The following is a 19943-nucleotide window of genomic DNA, read 5'->3' as shown; positions in this document are numbered from 1 at the left end:
GGAGTTAGTAGAGCTCTTCAGACCACTCACACTTCAGAATTGAAAATTCTTTCATATGCATACGTAGCCAATCTGCCCATATCACAGAGTAGGGAAGAACCCGGCTCGAAAATGTGTTTTTGTTTCGCATTGCATGTCGTAAAGAAATACTTGTCTATTTTCTGTTTTTTCCCAGAAGAATTTCATATTTTACTTAAAGAAATTGCTCCAAATTGTGTTGCAATCAGAAGGTGGTAAAAAAACACTGTTTATTTTTGGATATATTTTCCTTTTTTAACCTTCTGAAATATTACAAATAATTTTAACGCAAATACTTAACAATTTCTTTTTTTGTATCCTGTGCGCTTTTTGTTCAACTCGCTTCATGTATATTTATTTTCGATTTCTTCTTAGGCCATTTGCCCAATTATCAACTGGTGACCGCTGTGCCTGTTGTCATTTTGGATGACGAAAAGAAATTCACTTCAAATGCCATTGCGATAACTGCAAATACAGCAACGACCACAATAGCGACCACAACAACAACAACCACTACCACGGCAAGCTCAGTAGCCAATAGTGCAACAAGAAATGGTAAGAGAGTTTTAAAATTATAAATACAGTAGATTCTGTTTTTATGCGGTATATACGTTCCGCAAGAAACAGCATAAAAAACAGCATAAAAAAGCTACCAGTTCTATAGTAAAACTATAGATACGTTTCAAAAAGAACCGCATAAATCTGAAATAATGTAATAAAATCGCATAAAAAAGGGTACTAGTCCCATATTATAACTATAGATACGTTCCATAGACCGCATGAATCTGAAATAATTAAATAAAATCGCATAAACAAAAAATTGTATTTTTGAAAATTATATATTTATTTAAGAAACGTTAGAATCGAAAAATAAATTTACATCGTCAGAAATAAAATCATACAATACCCGCATGTTGCGCATTCGTTTAGGATTTGGCGTAAAATCACTTCCGTCACTTGAGGAAATGTACACGTCTGATCTGGATGGTGATGCAGGCGGTTCCATACTTGTAGGGTTAGCATTTTTGATATAATCTGTGATGAGTTTTTGCTTAGCTGGTTTAGAATCTTGTTTATATGTACAATTCCCGATAGATCGACATGCATTTTTTAATTAAAAAAAAAACGGACTATTTCAAAACCGCATAAAAACAGAATCTACTGTAATTGATTTTAGATTTATATAAGTCGGTGGTAAATTAAAAAGTAAAAATAATATGAACATATTGAGTGCCATGTTGCATGTTAACTTCTGCTCAAATATGAACGAGACGGTATCAATAAAACGGTCTGCGGATGACATATGGCAAAAATAGATTTTTTGTTTTTTGGTAGGACTGTTATAAGCTTACATAGCAAATTTCAGCGTGATATGTCACATAGTTTGTTTTCTGTGCTACTGTAAACAAGTCAAGCTCGAGTGTGTTCTTCGAATTTAACGATGGCAATTCAAAGAATTTGTTTGAAATTTTGTTATTCCAACAAAATTTCGGCTTCAGACGCCTTAAAAATGTTGCAAACAACCTATGGGGACTCTGCTCTATCGCGTGCACGTGTTTTCGAGTGGTACAAATCGTTCAAAGGGGGCCGTACATCAACCCAAAAAACCACGCCAAAGTCGCTCAAAAATTAAGGTTATGCTGATTGTTTTTTTCGATTACGAAGGTGCGGTGCACTCGGAGTTCCTTCCGCAAGGCCGATCGGTTAACGTTGAATATTATTTAGACGTTTTAAAGCGTTTGCGCGAGAACATTCGTCTTAAAAGGAAGGAATTGTGGGACAACAAGTCATGGTTCTTGCATCACGATAATGCACCAGCTCACACATCACGTCTTGTTCGTGATTATTTAAACAAAAATAATATTAATATCGTTCCGCAAGCACCGTATTCGGTTGATATGGCTCCATGTTACTTTTTCCTGTTTCCCAAGCTCAAGTTGCCGCTCCGTGGAAAACATTTTGAGACAATTGAAGTCATAAAAGAGAATTCGAAGAACACACTCGAGCTTGACTTGTTTACAGTAGCACAGAAAGCAAACTATGTGACATATCACGCTGAAATTTGCCATGTAAGCTTATAACAGTCCTACCAAAAAACAAAAAATCTATTTTTGCCATATGTCATCCGGACCGTTTTATTGATACCGTCTCGTTCATATTTGAGCAGAAGTATATACGGCACCTACAAATGTTGGGCCTATAACAGGGATTGTTTCAAAATTATCCCCTGTGACACTGTAGACAATTTTTTATGTTTTTAGAGTGCCCTGATATTTGCTACAATTTTCGATGACGGCCGCCGTAGCCGAATGGGTTAGTGCGTGAGTACCATTCGGAATTCAGAGAGAACGTTGGTTCGAATTTCGGTGAAAGACCAAAATGAAGAAAGATTTTTTCTAATAGCGATCGCCCCTTGGCAGGATATGGCAAACTTCCGAGTGTATTTCTGCCATAAAAAAGCTCCTCATAAAAAATATCTGCCGTTCGGAGTCGGCTTGAAACTGTAGGTCCCTCCATTTGAGGAACAACATCTACACGCACGCCGCAAATAGGAGGAGAAGGCCGGTCAAACATATATATGATAATTTTTACGACTCTAGTTCCATCATACAAGGCCATATCGTACATCAAGAAATAAAAATAGTTGTAAAATCCAAAATAAACAACAAAACGGGTCAGGGATCATTGAGAAGTTAATATATACGATACTATTAAACTTTTACACCACTTTCTAATCAAAACCCTGCTTAGTCTCCGGCGAAAGTTTTCGAAAAATCCGCTTGGCAGTCAATGTGTTAAAAATTAAAATATATGATTGCTTCTATGCTTGCTAATGAACGTTTCATTGTTTCTAATAACTTTGGGAGCTCGCAATATGGTTATAATGGGCTGGTCATTTGGACTCAGGAGGACTATGAAGACATAAGCTTCCGGTAGCAAGATAGACTAAACACCTGAAAATTATTGTCAGATACGCTTTTTAGAAGGGTTTCTCTTCCGTTCTCATCTCAGTAAGCAAATTTCTTCCAACACTTTTGCCACTTTTCTAAGGAACCTGAAGAACACAGCTCCAGCAATATAAAGAATCTAATTAATCCTTAAACATTGCACAAGTTGCTTTTAGGAGACAGAGGCAATTGTAACCCCAGCCGACGGCATCATAAGCCGTCATGTGCATACTTTCATTGCTGATGCTGGAACTCTTAATAACAATAATGGCATAAAACCTTTGCATGAATTAGGTTTATGAGAACATACCACTCGCAGCGTGTTTCCTGATGTTGTCTCACAAAGTAACAGTCGCCGACGAAGAACAGATAATTTTTTGAGAACCTTTTTTACAACAAAAATTCACTTAGATTACACCAATTGCTTTTTGGCTGCTGTTAGAAAAAAATATTCTGTTCAATAGATGAATTAAAAGCTGCAAAGATATACTCAACCTCGAACGTTAAAGACTACCTTAATAAAATAAATGATTTACTTAGCACAAATGACTACTACTCTACTCGTGTATTTAATTTGAATACTGAAAGGTTTCTCCCGCCAGCAGTTCTGCACTACTTATCAATAATACACGAATGTTGGTTGAATTGAAGTTTTCGACAGAATATAATTTTCCATTTCATGCTATAATTATTCGAAATCACGAGGCACAGTGCGGCCGATTCCCGAAAAGCTGGCCAAAACTCAAAAAATTAAGTACAATAATTGATTCAAAATTTCTTACTCGGGGGTTGTCGGGGTCGCTGATTACGAATTTGATCTTAAAATTTTGAAAATCCACCCCCTCACGTGAAATAGCGTATATTCTAGAACATAATCAAGATGCATGTTAATTTATATGTTTTCGGGGTCTCAAGGTAGCAAGTGGTAGCAGCTGAATCTTGTTTTATTCAGTAACCATTACTTTTTTGAGTAACCTTTAATAGGTTTCAAAGCAGCATATGACGGCGTTGCATTACTATACAGTTTGAAAACTCAAATTTTATAAAAAAAATTGCAAAAAATGTATCTACGTATTCTGCAGCTAAAAATTTTGTGTCGAGGTATTGATATGTACTAAAGATTTCTCGTATTTTACTAACCTTCCGAAGATGATTCCATTTGGTTTTGTTCAATTTACTCCATTACAAAATCTTTCAAATGTGTACACCTTTCACTATTCATCGACAGTAATACGATGCCCAAACGAAGGCCACGTTGCGACTGAAAATACAGAGGATACTTAGGGTACAGAACGTTGCTATGAACGGTTTTCACTACTCAAGGCATTACTGTAGCCAACCCAAAGACAAAAAAACTCTATCTAGAAACTTTTTTTTTCGACTTTTGGCCAGCTTTTTTCGAATCGGCCGCACTGTGCGTGGGACGGATGTTTGCAATCTTAAACATTCCCAAACATCTACCAAAAACAGCATTTTTGCACATATTTACATTTAAGAGCAATTACTACTACAATGATATTTTGTATGAATTGGAAAAATAGCATAAAAAAATTCTATATTTTTACGTGAAGTTTATTTGTAAGAATATATAAGTATATAATTTCTGACTGCGCTCACGTACGAGGGCGAAGAATATTATTTAATATTCCTTTCCAATACAAATATGGTAAACGGTGATCAATTTAAAAGTATAAAAGTATCAGATTTTAAGTTAAAATACAACTACGAAATTTTAAATTGATTGGGGAATCTTTATTACTTTTGTGATATTTTTTTTTTTTTTTTTAGTTTATGCCTTTAAAATGTTGGCAGTAATTTGGTCATCCGTAAACACCAATTCTGAATGACTCGCTGGAGGACTTCGGTCAGTATCTCGTGAATAACTTTAGCAATGTTGGCTTCCAATGCCTCAATCGAAGTTGGTTTATTCACAAAGCGTTTAGACTTAATATATTCCCACAAATAAAAGTCCAAAGGTGTGATATTACACGATCTTGATGACCAATCCACAGACCCGAGACGAGAGATAAATTGCAAGTCGAATCGACGACAAAGTAAATCCATTCTTTCACGAGCTGTATGACAAGTAGCGTCTTCTTGTTGGCATCAAATATTATGGATATCATAAGCTTCAATTTCCGGCATCAAAAAGTCGTTTATCATAGCGCGATAGCGTTACCAAACGGTTGTAATGGCTGTTCTTGAATAACTTCGGTTGCTCTTCAGCCCAAATACGGAAATTTTGCTTATTGACGTAGCCATTAAGCCAAAAATGGGCCTCATCACTGTACACCATAGGTTGGCCTGAGCGCGCGATGAACACTTTTCACAGAGCGTTGTTTTTCGTAACACAATTTTACAATTTGTAAACGTTATCGAGGCGTAGGTTTTCCCATGATGAAATGTCAATGAATACTGAGAAAAATATGTATTTAGTTTGATCTGTCAAAAAACCCATATTGGAAAAAATACCTCCAATCTGATAATGATTTATAATATTTGAAATCGATGTAGGTATGTATCCACACCGTTCGACAACGCGGGCAGTGATGTATAAATGTTAAGCGGTACTAAGATAGAAAAGCGACACGAGCTATGTATGCGCTTAGACTGCAACATAACATAACAAGGACTTTTTTAAACAAATATTTCGGTGGCATTTAAACATATTTACAGTATTTTCCGAGAATTTCTAACCTTAGAAAAAATCAATAATTTCCAAATTAACGTTTCTAATTCCACCAACTAATTGCATGTCGGCTATGTCATTTTCTTTTTCTTCTCTAATTTCGTTCGTCATGACATTCTAACTTACAAAATGTTATTGTTGGTGTAGTGCCGCCACCTTTAACTAATTCGCTTTGGTTACTGCTTCACTGCATCATGAAGAGAGTGCAAAGGTGTGAACACCAAACCATTACTTGGCTCTCAGCGAATTTGAAGGAATCAGCTGTTTTGCAGCCGTAACAGGTGATGTTACAGCGATTTGTTTACGACAAAATTCAGATTGTGTTGGTGATATAAGAAAAAACTAACGCAGCCACTCCTAATGTTACTTCGTTGCCATCTGAATCACACTGTGGAGATTTCTGTAATCTATCATCGTTTTTTTTCCCCCCCCCCCCTCAATACGAATATAAGCAAAATTGGGCTATCACAGGGCGGTCGAAATGTTATACACATAGGGCGATAGACCTCTGGTACTCTTATATTGGCAGCATACTATCTGCGCGATGTGTTCGGATTCAGCAATCAAAGGGAGATAGTTTAGATACAAAGGTATATGCACGCGCAGGTCTTACATGTATTAGTACCTATGAATATATTATATTCATAGGTACGTGACAAAGACGTTCAAGCGCGTGAATTCTACTCCCGCTTTCCGTTATATATATATCTCTAATAAATATAAAAGTATTACATATACGACTCTAGCACGTATTCGTTTACCACGAATGTAATGTTGCGGTGGCGATTCACGTCAGCACGTCTAACACTCTATCCTCATTATTTCTGGAGGTATAAATTTAAGTTAGAGCATTAAACGTTATTTTCGCTAGGACTTTTATGTGCTTTAAGCGCTTCTGCGAACTCCACAGTCGACTGGTGGGAGTCCGCCACTCTCTATCAGATCTATCCTCGATCCTTCATGGATAGTGATAGTGATGGTATAGGAGACTTGAATGGTATTACATCCCGTGTGGAATATCTCAACGAAATAGGGGTGACGGCTGCATGGTTTTCACCAATTTTTGATTCTCCGATGGTCGATACATAGCCCATATATAGCTAATTACACTAAAATTTCGCCGCTTTTTGACACGAATGGCGCAAGTTCTTAGATGGATACCAGGAAGAGCATGGCGGCGATACTAGGAGAGGCACATCTGATGTGAGAAGAACTCATACAGTAAATTATCCAATCGTATTTCACTTTAGGATACAAGTCCCAGAAAGCTATGCCAGCATTGGAGTTATTAGCAGCTACATTACCAACGGCACGAACGCCGGTTCCCAAATGCTATTGAATTTTAGCTTTATGAAATTATATAGAAATGCCACTGCAAAGATTGTTCAAGACTTGACTGAATATTGGATGGATGTAATGTGGACGAAACATAAAGTAGCCAATTGGGTAGTGGGCAACCATGATAGAAGTCGTCCAGCTACACGCATAGGAGAAACTAGGACAGATTTGATGACGATGTTAGTGCAGATATAGCCCGGTACATCTGTTACTTATTACGTAAGTGCTAACTGCCAATTAAGAAAGCAAGTTCTAATTTCAAAAATTTAGGGCGACGAGATCGGCATGACCGATGGAGAATGCCCAGCCACTTGTGAATTCCGAGATCCAGAGCGTTCTCCAATGCAATGGGACTCTTCGAAGAATGCCGGCTTCAGCACAGGAAACTCCACATGGCTAATTGTTAATCCTAACTACAAATATCTCAATGTAGAGGCACAGCGGTGCGTGGAGCGTAATACTCTGAATATATTCAAGTGGATGACCGAACTAAAAAACACAACTGCTTTCAAGGCATTCAAAGAAGGTGGCTTTTCGTATGGAGCTTTGACGGTACAAGTATTTCAAGTTGTGAGGTTAGTTGAAATTAATAGAGTAATCAAAAACTTTCCGTAATTGATTGAATGTTCGTTTTAAGAACTGCTGCTGGTATTGAGGAGTACCGTTTTCTAGGTAACTTTGGTAACCAAACAGAATATTTGGATGGTTTGACAAATAAGACCATGGAGTATGTGCTACTCACTTCCTATTCTCCACACAAATATGGGTAAAACACGTAGAAGTTGGCATTTTCGAATAGTTAGTTACTATGTATTTTGTTCTTGGATTTCAGTGATACAGTTGATTTAAGCGGACGAATTTGTTTGGAACCCCATGAAGCGGTCATTCTACGATGGACTGCGTAAAGTTTATATGGCACATTTTGTGCATACCAATTCCAGTTGACTATTTTAACCTAGAGTATTTTGTTTTTATTGCCGTGTGACCAGCACTTGATAAAAATAAAATATTATATTTTTCAGTACTCGTGTGTTTGTATTTGTCGATTCGCACTTAGACAATAAGACATTTGCTAGAGATTGCCGAGTGTACACTCTCTCCTCCAAAAAACGAACTCTTTATACATATAAAGTAACTTAGCCGGCTTTAGGGAAGTTTTTGATTTCGATACAACTATACATAAATGTAAAATTGGCGTGTAATTTGCGCATACACAAATTATGAGCAGCGCAAATGATTTCAACCAAGCAGGGAAATATGTTACATAGGGGTAATGTAATGCAATCTCACCCAAAGAGTGGAATACCTCTGGAGAATATGAAGAATAAGTATAATTTCATTTAAGAAATTATAGGATTGGTGAAACAGGTCTCTTAAATAACTGTGTGTTACGTTTGATCAGGTGGTTAATGTACCATCTAATGGGTCGAAAATTACGAGCGAATCTCCATATAAAAAATTACGAGATATGCTGTTCTTAAAGTTCGATAATTTTCAATAATTTTAACCCGATCGAATATATGTTGCTCGGAAAATTTGGAAAGTTTACTTACTTTTTAAAAGTACCTCGTATTTGCTAGTAACGAAACATTCAAACAAACTTAAGCTTTCCTTGCTTATCTGCAAATTTCGCTTATTTTGTTAAATAAATTACAATTTATTTCTTTGGAAAGCCTCCATCCACTATGCATCCAATGATTAATATCATCACTGAGATTTGGTTGGTAAGCACCCTAAATACTTTCGATATAAAAATATTCGTCGGAATAGTTTTCAATAACTAACAAATAAATAATTTCGAGATTTACATCACTAATTCAGCACTCGGTAATTTACTTCAATCATTGAACTGTTAACACACATTCGCAGAAAATACGATTATTTTTACTCTGCTATCTTTATTCTTTCAAATTGGATTTTTCATATAATCAACTTGTTCTTTTTCACTCTTTTTCTCCTTCTTTATTCTATATGCTTTTATTAACTTCAAATTGGCTTAATTTTCTTGCCAATCAACTGGGGCAATCTGCAGACACAGAGTCATTCTTTCTTTTATATAAAAATATTATAGCGAGTCTCTGTGTTACTTAGGACTTAATGCATGTCTAAATGAAAGTAAAAAATACTAAAGTGTTTCTTATGTATACGAGATATAAATTTTAAATTATGTATATTTCTTTGAAATCAGTCGTAAAATAATTCACACCAAACACCATTCAATAAACTGAAAAGCGTGACTTAAGAATTTTAATCATTCTTCGGTTATGCAAATATTTGCTTCATTGATTTAGGGAATGAATTTTGTATTATATTTTTTGAAGTCTTCAGTTTAGTGTCGACTTTGAAGTTTTGATTGTTAAATAAATACACACAAACATACATCGGCATGAAAGGCAAATATTTGCGCAGTAAACTATCAAAATCCACTTAATTCTGCATTAACGCAAGCACATAAATAGCAAATTCGTATGCTAAATTTAAGCAAACGATTTGCGAATTTTCATTGTTATGTATTGATATATAACGAAGCAAAATAAATTAGATAGTTGTGGCCAATCACTAGTTTGAGTGCTCAAATAAAAGTATTCAAGCGTTCTAAAATAAAGTAATTGCAAAACAAAGAAACATCACACACAAAACAGGGCATACATACATAATAAAAAAACGTATATATTTTCTGTCATAGATGTTCTGTCAAATAAATTATATATATAATATATATATATAATTGGCGCGTACACCCCTTTTGGGGGTGATCGCATTTTATATTCTTAAAAAAAAATTCCTAAAAATATCTATAAAAAATGAGTATTTGATCAGACTACTTGCTTTCTTTTTTGGTGAATTACTTCACGTAAACGATGAGACATCTGATAACGCCCAAATAATAGTCCTTATGCACTGTCTGACCTTCTGGCGAAAATTTGTGGTGTACAAACTGTTATAATCCATAAAAACCGTGAGCATCACTTTATTTTTGGACTGAAAACGAAGTGTTTTTTTTTTGCCTGTGTTCGTTCGGAGCTCTCCACTCACTCACTGGATGTCTGGATTGCGTGTCGTACTCATTAACTTACGTTTTGTCTCCAATAATGATGCGTTTGATTAATGTTATCCATTGGGTCCGATTCAGCCTTGGAAATCATTTCTTTTGCGATATCGACGCGGTTTTTGTATATTTGCATGAAATTAAGGTTCTTTAAGATCAACTTTGCAGCAACACGGCGCAAACTCAAATCATTAACAACAATGCCTTGAACGGATCCATAAGCAATGTTCAAGTCGTCGGCCAGCTCTCTGATGACTTATTTAATTCCAGTGTAACAAAGTGTAACTTTCAAATTGTTCAAAATTACCGTTGATCAATTTAGTGAATGTTATGTAAAGCTTGAAACTTTCAATTTTTTTGTTTTACGTAACCCTTTCTTGTAATTCTGTGTACTTGCTTCTCCTATTAAGGATTAAAGGAAGGCAAATTATTAAATGTTTCTTCACTGGCATTTAATACAGAAAAATGGAAGAAACAGTAGTGTTAAAATTAAATAATACAAAAGCCAAAGTAAATGCAAATTTCGAAGGCGGAAACAAAGCAAATATCAAAAATGGAAATAACAAACCTGGCTTTTGGTGGCGCATAAAAAAGTAATAAAATAAACATAATTTTCATTTATCTGCTCTATACACTACATTTCTCATCAGATTTGTATAGGTGGTTTTGTTAGGTACTTCGTGTGCTGACAAAGCGTTCCGGGATCATCTCTGAATTTGGTGTGATAATCTCCTTGAGTTGCGGCATATGGGGGTGCTAATCTAAGTGGTTGTCACTGGCCTTAAAAACATGCCGAAAACCTCAAAATAAATTGATTTAAGACCCTTAAGACGATCATAAGCTCCTAATTTGCTAAAAAAAAAAGAAAATTAAGACTCACTAAGCTCGTATATTTTCCCCCCTACTAGCGTTTCACACGCTCTATATGCAAGCCATGGGATTCCAAGGGTGCTTCTGCCACCGACGCACGACAATTGCTCTTTACGAACCACTTTTTCAGGATAGATAAGCGGACGATAAGGACGACTTTTATGGCTTTTTGCATTCAAAAAGTGTGCATTGAAGCCACTATCAGATTTAGAGTGCAAGCCTATTCGGCGCCTGTGGTGGTCGTTGTGCATACAAATATTTCAATACTGAGAGAGCTTTAGATTAAAAAAAACTGCACGAAAAGCACTTAACTTGCACATGTGCTTGTATTTGTATGTATGTATGTACGTATACGCACACAAAACTAAAAACCACGAATGATCGAAATTAAGTCAAATTAAATTGAAATAAAATACCTGTTGTCAGCGTAGTAAATTTTTTACACAAATACAAACACACTTGCATATGTAGCTATTTACTTAAGAGTATGCCAAATAAATTTTGCATACAATGCACGCGTGCAACATTTATCAACCAGCGAACCAGTTTGCTTGCTAAGGTTAATTTTTCTTATTTCTTTGCATTAAAGTTAACTTTTGCATAGTTTTTAAATCAAATTCAAAATCCAACACCTGCCGCCCCATTGGCTGTTTTGCACTTTGGTTTGGTGCGACGCGCCAGTCGTACGGGTCCGTTTGAACAGTGCAGACCTAGCCAGTGAAAAGCAAAACAAGGACACACAATATGTTGGATATGCCTCAACTCAATTTTCAAACTTTATATAAAAACGCTATAAAAATACTAAAAAATCTTAAGCATTTAATGCAACCAATCGTGAAACTGAAATGCGTTTGAAATTAAAGTACTTTGCACCCTGTTTGAGGTCGAAAGCCAAAGTTGGCAAGCGGCCTTGGCAGGAGGCAGTACCACAAAAAAGCACCACTCTCGAAACCTTGATGACGAAAAGTGAATTGAATAGGAATATTGTAATGGACACTGAGCGGGAAATAGAAGAATTTGAAGCAGAAGAGGTGGAAAAATTTCTAAATAGCAGGCCAAAATCTCTGACAATTAAGCGAAGAAATGAAAAAATCTTTAATAAAGGTAGGGTATATAAATAAATAATTGGCATGTACACCCTTTTTGGGTGTTTGGCCGAGCTCTCCCTCTCTATTTATGGCATGCGTCTTGATGTTGTTCCACAAATGGTAAGATAAAAGTGATATAAAAATGAATTTAGTGAAATAGTTTTGAAATATTTAAGTTTTCTTTTAAAGTGTTAGTGATGGCTGGTTTTCACATGATTTTAACTCAAAGCAAATGCATGAAAGGTGCCCTCATAAAGGCTGCCTATTTCGAATTTAGTGTCGTTTTATTTTTGGCGATCGTAGAGCATTGCTACTTAACAGCTTTGATGTGTGAACGTTGTGACTTAGAACAAAGTGGCTTAGCATGAGGAATCGCTTAGAAATTGTGCAAATCCACAAAAAAGGGAATTTTGTCAGCTCCCGCCACGGTGATGTGAATTGCCCATCGTTGCACTATTTTTATAGTTTTTTTTTTTTTTTGAACGTAGAGTGTCTGCCAACAACCTAAGAAAAAGAAAAAGCGTGACATGCAGCGAAAAAAAAATTTCTAAAACCAATGAAAGCTTGTAATCACTTGAAACTTGCAAATGGTTTATATACTTGCACTCTAAGACCATTTGTATTTGCTGAAGTGAAGTGCTCCAATTTTTTTAAATGGAAGAAAACCCTAGCTCCGGCAATTAAAAAAATGGGGAAAAATCAACGGTATTTCGTAGCCCCTTGGAACTTGCACTTGCACTAAAATTCAATAAGCAATAAAACTACATACGTAGAAAAATTCTAAACATTCAGGTTAAAAAGTTGAAAGTTTAAAGAAAATTTGAAAAACGTTGAAACTTTGCACTACCTGGTTTTTGTTGTAGTATGAACTAAAGTTGTATAAAAAATAGTGGTGTGTATATAATTTTGCAACGAGTTGCTTTTAGTCAGAAATCTTGAGAATTTCCCTATGGGCTTAACAATTTCATAATTCATTTCATCCAAATGGCAAATGGCAAATGGCCAAATTTGTGTAATTACTGCGATCTCCAACGAAAGGTTGTCTTCTGCAAATTGCATTTTTTTATATCAATAAGTGTCAAGAAATGCCCGTAGCATACGTTTCCCCATACATAGAAACAGTTGGTTTTCCTCTCTGCAGCTAACTACCTATGAAATGTGTTTTGTCGTACTGCTGTACTAGTCGCTGTTAAAAGAACCCTGCAGTCAAATCTACTAGTTCTGAACTACCTCTGCATCAGAATTATACCAGTTAATGAACTAGTTTTTAATAGACCAAAAAGCAGGTGATTGGCTCCATCAACATTTGAATTTTTGCAAACCGCATTTACAGCGTTTGAAATAGCCATATTTTTAGCAGTAAAATAATATATGTTTTGTATACACCTCCAATTGCACCATTTTGCAACTAGTACAATTCTAGTCACTCTCGTACTAGTATCAATTAAATACCAGTTTATAAACTAGAATGCTTGCTGAGTAGTTTGTATTTTCACTGCAAGGTATATACTTATGTACCCTCGTATACGTATGTTATGTGTGTATATGTATTTACAGCTGATTGCATTCATGTCTAACTGTTCCAAGTGTGTCCAACGCCCACTAGCATATTAAATTCGGACTAAAGCAATTGAAATTGGAAAATTACGATCCAATGTGTCGCGTGTCAAGCCCACTTTTTGTCAAAGCGCAAATTATTATTTTCACTACTTTAGCTCTCTCCACTTTCCCCACCCTTCACATGCTATTGCATTTGCTTCCTTTATATATCCTAGAATAAAATATGTATAGATAAAAGTAGTAACTATCTACTGCGTGTATGTATGTATGTATATGAGTATGTAAGTGTGAATATTCCAACGCATAGACCACTCACAGCGTTTACATCGCGCTGGTGCATTGACCAGTCACGCCTGTGGTTTGGAGAATTTTTACTTGATTTTTCAACGGGCGACTTTTCATTTCTCGCTGCAACAACAATTCATTCGAAATTTTTATCCGCTTGAATGCCTTAGGAAAGTTGAAATGTGATATGTTGGCAGCGCTTGCGCATATGCCGCTCCTGACTGCTGACTGCTAAGCGCATGCCTTTTAGTGTTTTATTGCATCGAAATATTTCGAGTGTTTTACTGGTCACATTTAGTGCGCTAATCCTTGACTCTAAAAACATTTAATTCTTAGCATGCCGTCATTCGTTATCATTTGCTTGGCTGTGTGTAGGAGTGTGTGTGGGCTTATCTCATAAATATGTGCGAAGCACAAATAAATATTATAGTTAACGAGTTATAGCTGCAACACATAAAACGGGTGTTAAACTTAAGTGAATATGAGTTATTTAATAATTTATTATAATGAATCCATGACCGAACTCAAATTACTTCAAAGGAGCTACGTTTTTCTTGCCAACTTTCATGATAGCTTATAAAAAGAAAAAAGGGGAAATACTCATATTTTATTGAAACTGTGCGCACATTTTATACATAGATACAGTGGCTCATGTAAATATTTTGCATGTAAAGGCGATTAAGAGAATCTTTAAATTTTTGTATTTTTTATAATTTATTTCAGAAGTTATTAGAATTAAATTAAATAAACATTTCACTCAGCAATATTATTCACCCTATCAGAAGATTTATAATTTTTGCAAATGGCGTCGTACGTCAATCCTATTCCACATTTCTTAACTAGACAGCTGGAGTAAACAAAGATACAAACAATGGAGTGAGCAAAGGTCAAAATAAAGATTTCCATCACTCAACACAGATAATTTTGTTTTTATTTTGTAAAAAATGTATTCAAAAATACAATATATATATATATACAGGGTTGCCCATATTCGACGGACCCATCTGGCAACCCTGTATCTTTTGACAGAGACGTCAGATCGCTTAATGACATACCGCCGTTGGAAGCGTCAATCCAAGCAGACATGGGAAAGTACACGCCACGCGAGCGCTCCCACATTGTTGAAATTTACATTCAACGAAAGAAGTCAAAAGAAGAAGAAGAACAAAATCATCATGTCCGATGAGGCTCATTTCTTATTGAATGGGACGGTAAAGAAGCAAAATTGCCGTATCACTGAAAATCCTCACGAAATTCAAGAGGTACCTCTTTACGACGAAAAAGTCACTGTTTGGTGCGGCGTTAGTGCGAAAACGATTATTGGGCCGTTTTTCTTCGAAAATGAAGATGGTCAAACTGTTACCGTCAATCAGGAGCGTTATCGCGATATGATAACCACTTTTGTGATACCAATTATTCGTCGAAAGCGTATGAGGCAGTTCTGGTTTCAACAAACGGATTTTTCGAAAACTTTCGCCGGAGACTAAACAGGTTTTTGATTAGAAGGTGTATAGTATGTATATTTTAACTTCTCAATGATCCCTGATTTGTTTTGTTGTTTGTTTTGGATTTTACAACTATTTTTATTTCTTTATGTACGATATGGCCTTGTATGATGGAACTAGAGTCGTAAAAATTATCATATATATGTTTGCCCGGCCTTCTCCTCCTATTTGCGGCGTGCGTCTAGATGTTGTTCCTCAAATGGAGGGACCTACAGTTTAAGCCGACTCCGAACGGCAAATATTTTTATGAGGAGCTTTTTCATGGCAGAAATACACTCGGAAGTTCGCCATGGCCTGCCGAGGGGCGACCGTTATTAGAAAAATGTTTTTCTTAATTTTGGTGCTTCACCGAGATTCGAACAGAACGTATTCCGAATGGTAGTAACGCACCACACATTCGGCTACGGCGGCCGTCTATAGGATGATTAATTTTGTGCCACCTCGTATAATACTCGCATCCATATGAAATATATCTAAGGACTTGTACTATTTTTTTGCAGTCTGTGTTCTAAGTAAAATATTGAAGTTTTCAAAAAACTGTTGAACACTACTGAAAAACTAAAAAAACGGCTTTATACAACTGAACACTTGCCTCGCATACACCGATTTTTATATATGCCGAGGGTGGCGTCAGAGCTAGCACGTGAATGCGCTGGATGTTTATTTCATAACAGAAAATACTTCTTCTTGGACTCCTTCACAAGCAGACCCATTCGCTTTTTCTTCATGCTCTAAGTACGCAGAAAAAACTAAAAATGCCCGCATTGCTGAGTCGACGAAGTTGATATCAGTCAAGGATGATCGATTACTGATCCATCTCTGATCTGAGATATAAATTCTCTCCACCGAAGATATCAGCAGTATGTCAGCAATTGTACGCCATTAGATATAGACTAAAGAGGCATCTAAGTGCTTCAGTTCTCTAACTCAAAGTATTTCCTGTAACGTCAGATTAAAAAGAAATCGAATGAATCAAGTCAGATGCTCAGAAACATTCTAGTTAACTTCTATGCTGAACCGTTTCCTTGTAAAGCACTTGGTCAGTTTTTGATGTTGGATTGCATCACGATGTACAGAACGCAGAAATGTGACTAATATCGGACCGGTAAACGGCTCTCAGCGAACTTATGGGAATCAACTGATTTGCTGACGTAGCAGGGGTTTGTTTCCGAAAAAACTGAAATTGTATTGGTGATATAGTAAAAAATCAAGGCATCCATTAGTCATTTTCCTTCTTTGCCGTCTGAAGGAGTTTGTCGTAATTGGTGTGCGAATACACGAGAAGTGAACTGCCGAAGAACAACAATATGACATTATCTATGACACACTAAAAGTTGAAAATTTCTGATAGAAGCATAATTACCCAACCGATCCCTGGAATCAAACCAAACAGCCGGGAAAATATAAGGAGCTGAGTTAGCACCTGGTAATTTAGGTAATACACGAGTGCAAATACATAAAAAGCAATACATATAGTTACGTATTTACATATATTTACATATATACTTTATCCCGTCCAAAATTAGTGAGTGATCACCGTAGCACCAATTATTAAAAGTCTCAGAGTGAAATGGCAATTTTTCACGCTTTAACGCCATCAACTGAAGTAAATTCCTTGTCTAAAAGAATAACGATACATTGTAGAGCAGCAAACAACGAAACGAAAAACAACTACATATGTACTAAGAACAGCAACAACCACTTAGAAAATTTCCAATATAATTTCTGCAATTACACTTCCACTTCAACGATTGGTTTGGTGAATTGAGTAGTTGGAATGCAACACCATATTGACGCCAATGGCAAAAATAAAAGCAAATAACGGCAACACCGCAAAGCACAACAACAATGACAGCAACAAAAATATTCAACTTAAACTAAAAAACAACACCAAACCACACCGCACCGCCATTGCCATCAACAGCAATCAATATTAAATTAGAAGCCAACAGACAATTCCGACGATGACACCATTGCACCACACGATCGACGCTGCAATAGTAACAATATAAACAACAACAGCAACAGCAACGGTAACACAACAATAATAATAATAATGATAACCAACTAATGCTAAATGCGCGCCAATGGCAAAAGTAATCAAAGCGAACACGTGCTGCGCATGCGGTCAAAAGCGGTGCGGTAGGGTGCAGTGCGGATTGCTTTACAGCCGGGCAAAGCTAAGCATCGGACAAGCGATGAATGAGAATGCGAGGCACTTTCGCAGTTTGTAAGAAGCCGCCCGTGTAACCGCAAAGGATACGTTGCGGTATGGCGGCAGACGAGTGTGCATGCGAGTATTAGTTTGTAGTGAATATTTTTTACATAAATATCGACATATACATATGCACATATATGTACGTATGTACGTGTGTACATATGTAAATGTATGACCAGCAACAAATAGCTTCAGTCCCAACGAAGAGCAAGAAATAACGTAAAAAATCTTCTGACTGCACAGGAATGTGCAAACGCGAGGATGGCGGTTGGCCGCTTAACGGCAAAATGAGGGTGGCAGGACGAAGTTATCGCCAGTCGCCGCCAACCGTCACCAAACATCACAGGCGAAAGCGCCTTCGCCATTGCCATGACTGTTGCGCTCCACTACATTATTGCGGCTTCTACTTAGCCAATATTTTTGAAGCCTTCAGGCGGCTAAGCGCTTGATTCCGAAGTGTGAGTTGGAGTGTGCTGTACGTCTCGTCTATCAATAACTTGCCTCATCAGAATGTAGAACATTGTTAACTAAAACAACAATTTGTTAAGTGGAAGCAAAAAATGGTAAGAAAGCAAAGTGGCAGATCGCCACACGTTTGATTCTCGATTATCGCTGCTGGCAGCTGCGTCTCAAGGCAATGGTTGCGGCACAGGCGCATGCAACATAATCGACAATTTTGTTTGAACGGCAAACTGCAAACGGCATTTGATTGCTTTGCATTTTTTCTGGCAACATTTTAAAGTTTTGTTTTTATTTTTTATTTATAACTTTGCAAGCCACTTTGCCGTATGGTTTAAGTTTCAGTGACAGACTGTGGGACAAACATACATAGAAGAAAAGTGTTGAAAGAAGTGGAAGATATGCTTGTACGCTCTAAACTTATAAATTTTACTGCAACTAAAGCAGATCCAAATGTAAAAAGGTATTACGGCTCATCTCTGAGTACATAAGCGGACGCCTTCAATCGTTTATCAACAAATGCTTTAGGATTATATGCAGTATTTTTTGGCCAAGAACAGTCTTCAAAGCTGATTTTCATTCTCTCACTGAAAGCCGCCTAATCAATTTTAAAATGAAAAGACGAAAATGGAGCTGGATTGCACATATTATCCAAAATGGTTTACAGTACAACCCACAAGGCAACCGGCGAAGAGGGCATTTACGACAAACTTGGATGCACACAATACTAAATGAAAGCTGCTCCGTCTGTCATCTAAAAGTATATATTATCAGAGAATAAAAAAATAAAAAATTGGTGACTGCCGGAGCTGAATGGGTTGGTGCGCTACTATCATTCGGTAGTGCCCGGGCTTGAAATTCTGTGCATGAAAGACCAAATTATAGAAACAGTTGTTTCTAGTAGCGGCCGCTGCCCTGCTGATATTTTCAAATCTCAAACGTATTTCTGCCATGAAAAAGCTCTTCATAAAAAACCAGCTGCCGTTCGAAGGCGGCATAAATTTTGTATTTGTATCTTCATTTGTAGAAAAGCTTAAATAATCACACCTCAAATTGGAGGAAGAGTCTGGCCAAACAAACAAAAAAGGATGTGAGCGCGAATTATATGTAAAAACAAATGAAAAAGTACAAAAATTAAAAATTATGAAAGTCCTTTTGAAAACCTTAAGAAACCTTTAAATATCAGTCCAGGCAAGAAACGACACAAAATATACAGACACTGAATATTAGGCTGTTTTGCTTTGAATAAAATCTGAAGGTGATCTCCTACTAGCATAATTACATGCATAGATTCCTCGATAAGTCCAAGTTTTTTAAAGACTGCATCGAATCATGGCAAGAGACAATCTCAAAGATTCTAGGAAAAATGCATATCAAAATGTCGTTTCACGTGCCAATCAGGCCCTGCACTTTCATTAGTTACTATTATCAACCAGTTATAAAATCATGGAAATGGTCAATCCGGGCCGACACACTTACTGCATCGCGCATGAATTCAGGAAAAATCAGAAAAACTATTTGGAAATATTTGCATACGAATTATAATTACTTTCATTTCATCATCAAAAAACAAAACAAAAACGAAGAAATGTTGAGAACTTCGACCGATATTTACGACCTTCCAGATTTTTCAACACTCTCGCCCACAGTGCGGCAGCAACACAACACGCGTCACACAACTCTGCTTCCTACCACGTTCTGCGCTTTGGCATAACTTGATTTGATCCGAATTCCGCTAGTCTACATAGTTTCTTCTATCATAACCTCAAGGCGCTGATACTAAACTCAACGAAGTGGGTGCTCTCAGGCAGGCAGCCAATCATACATACATTCATACTTATATATATCCACAAGCAGTTAGAGAAGTCCCCTTTCTAGTTGCATACTTTCCATGTTTGCCTCTACTGTGGACCACT

General features: G+C 36.6%; 1 protein-coding gene across 5 annotated transcripts in view; it reads left to right on the top strand.

Moving 5' to 3' along the window:
• LOC129243502 (serine-rich adhesin for platelets) overlaps positions 1 to 19943 on the top strand; it is a 131612-nt gene that overhangs the window by 102008 nt on the left and 9661 nt on the right. For 4 of the 5 annotated variants that reach the window (XM_054880559.1, XM_054880560.1, XM_054880563.1 and 1 more), the window contains one exon: positions 394 to 573. In XM_054880559.1, coding sequence (XP_054736534.1) covers positions 394 to 573 — 180 coding nt within the window. Of the gene's footprint in view, positions 1 to 393; positions 574 to 11611; positions 12017 to 19943 lie in introns of those variants that run through there. The other variant, XM_054880564.1, reaches the window with a different exon arrangement.

This window comes from Anastrepha obliqua, chromosome 4 (assembly GCF_027943255.1).
Source record: "Anastrepha obliqua isolate idAnaObli1 chromosome 4, idAnaObli1_1.0, whole genome shotgun sequence".
Lineage (NCBI taxonomy): Eukaryota > Metazoa > Arthropoda > Insecta > Diptera > Tephritidae > Anastrepha > Anastrepha obliqua.
Note: the sequence above shows the minus strand (reverse complement) of the source record. Positions and strands in the feature narration are given on the sequence as shown.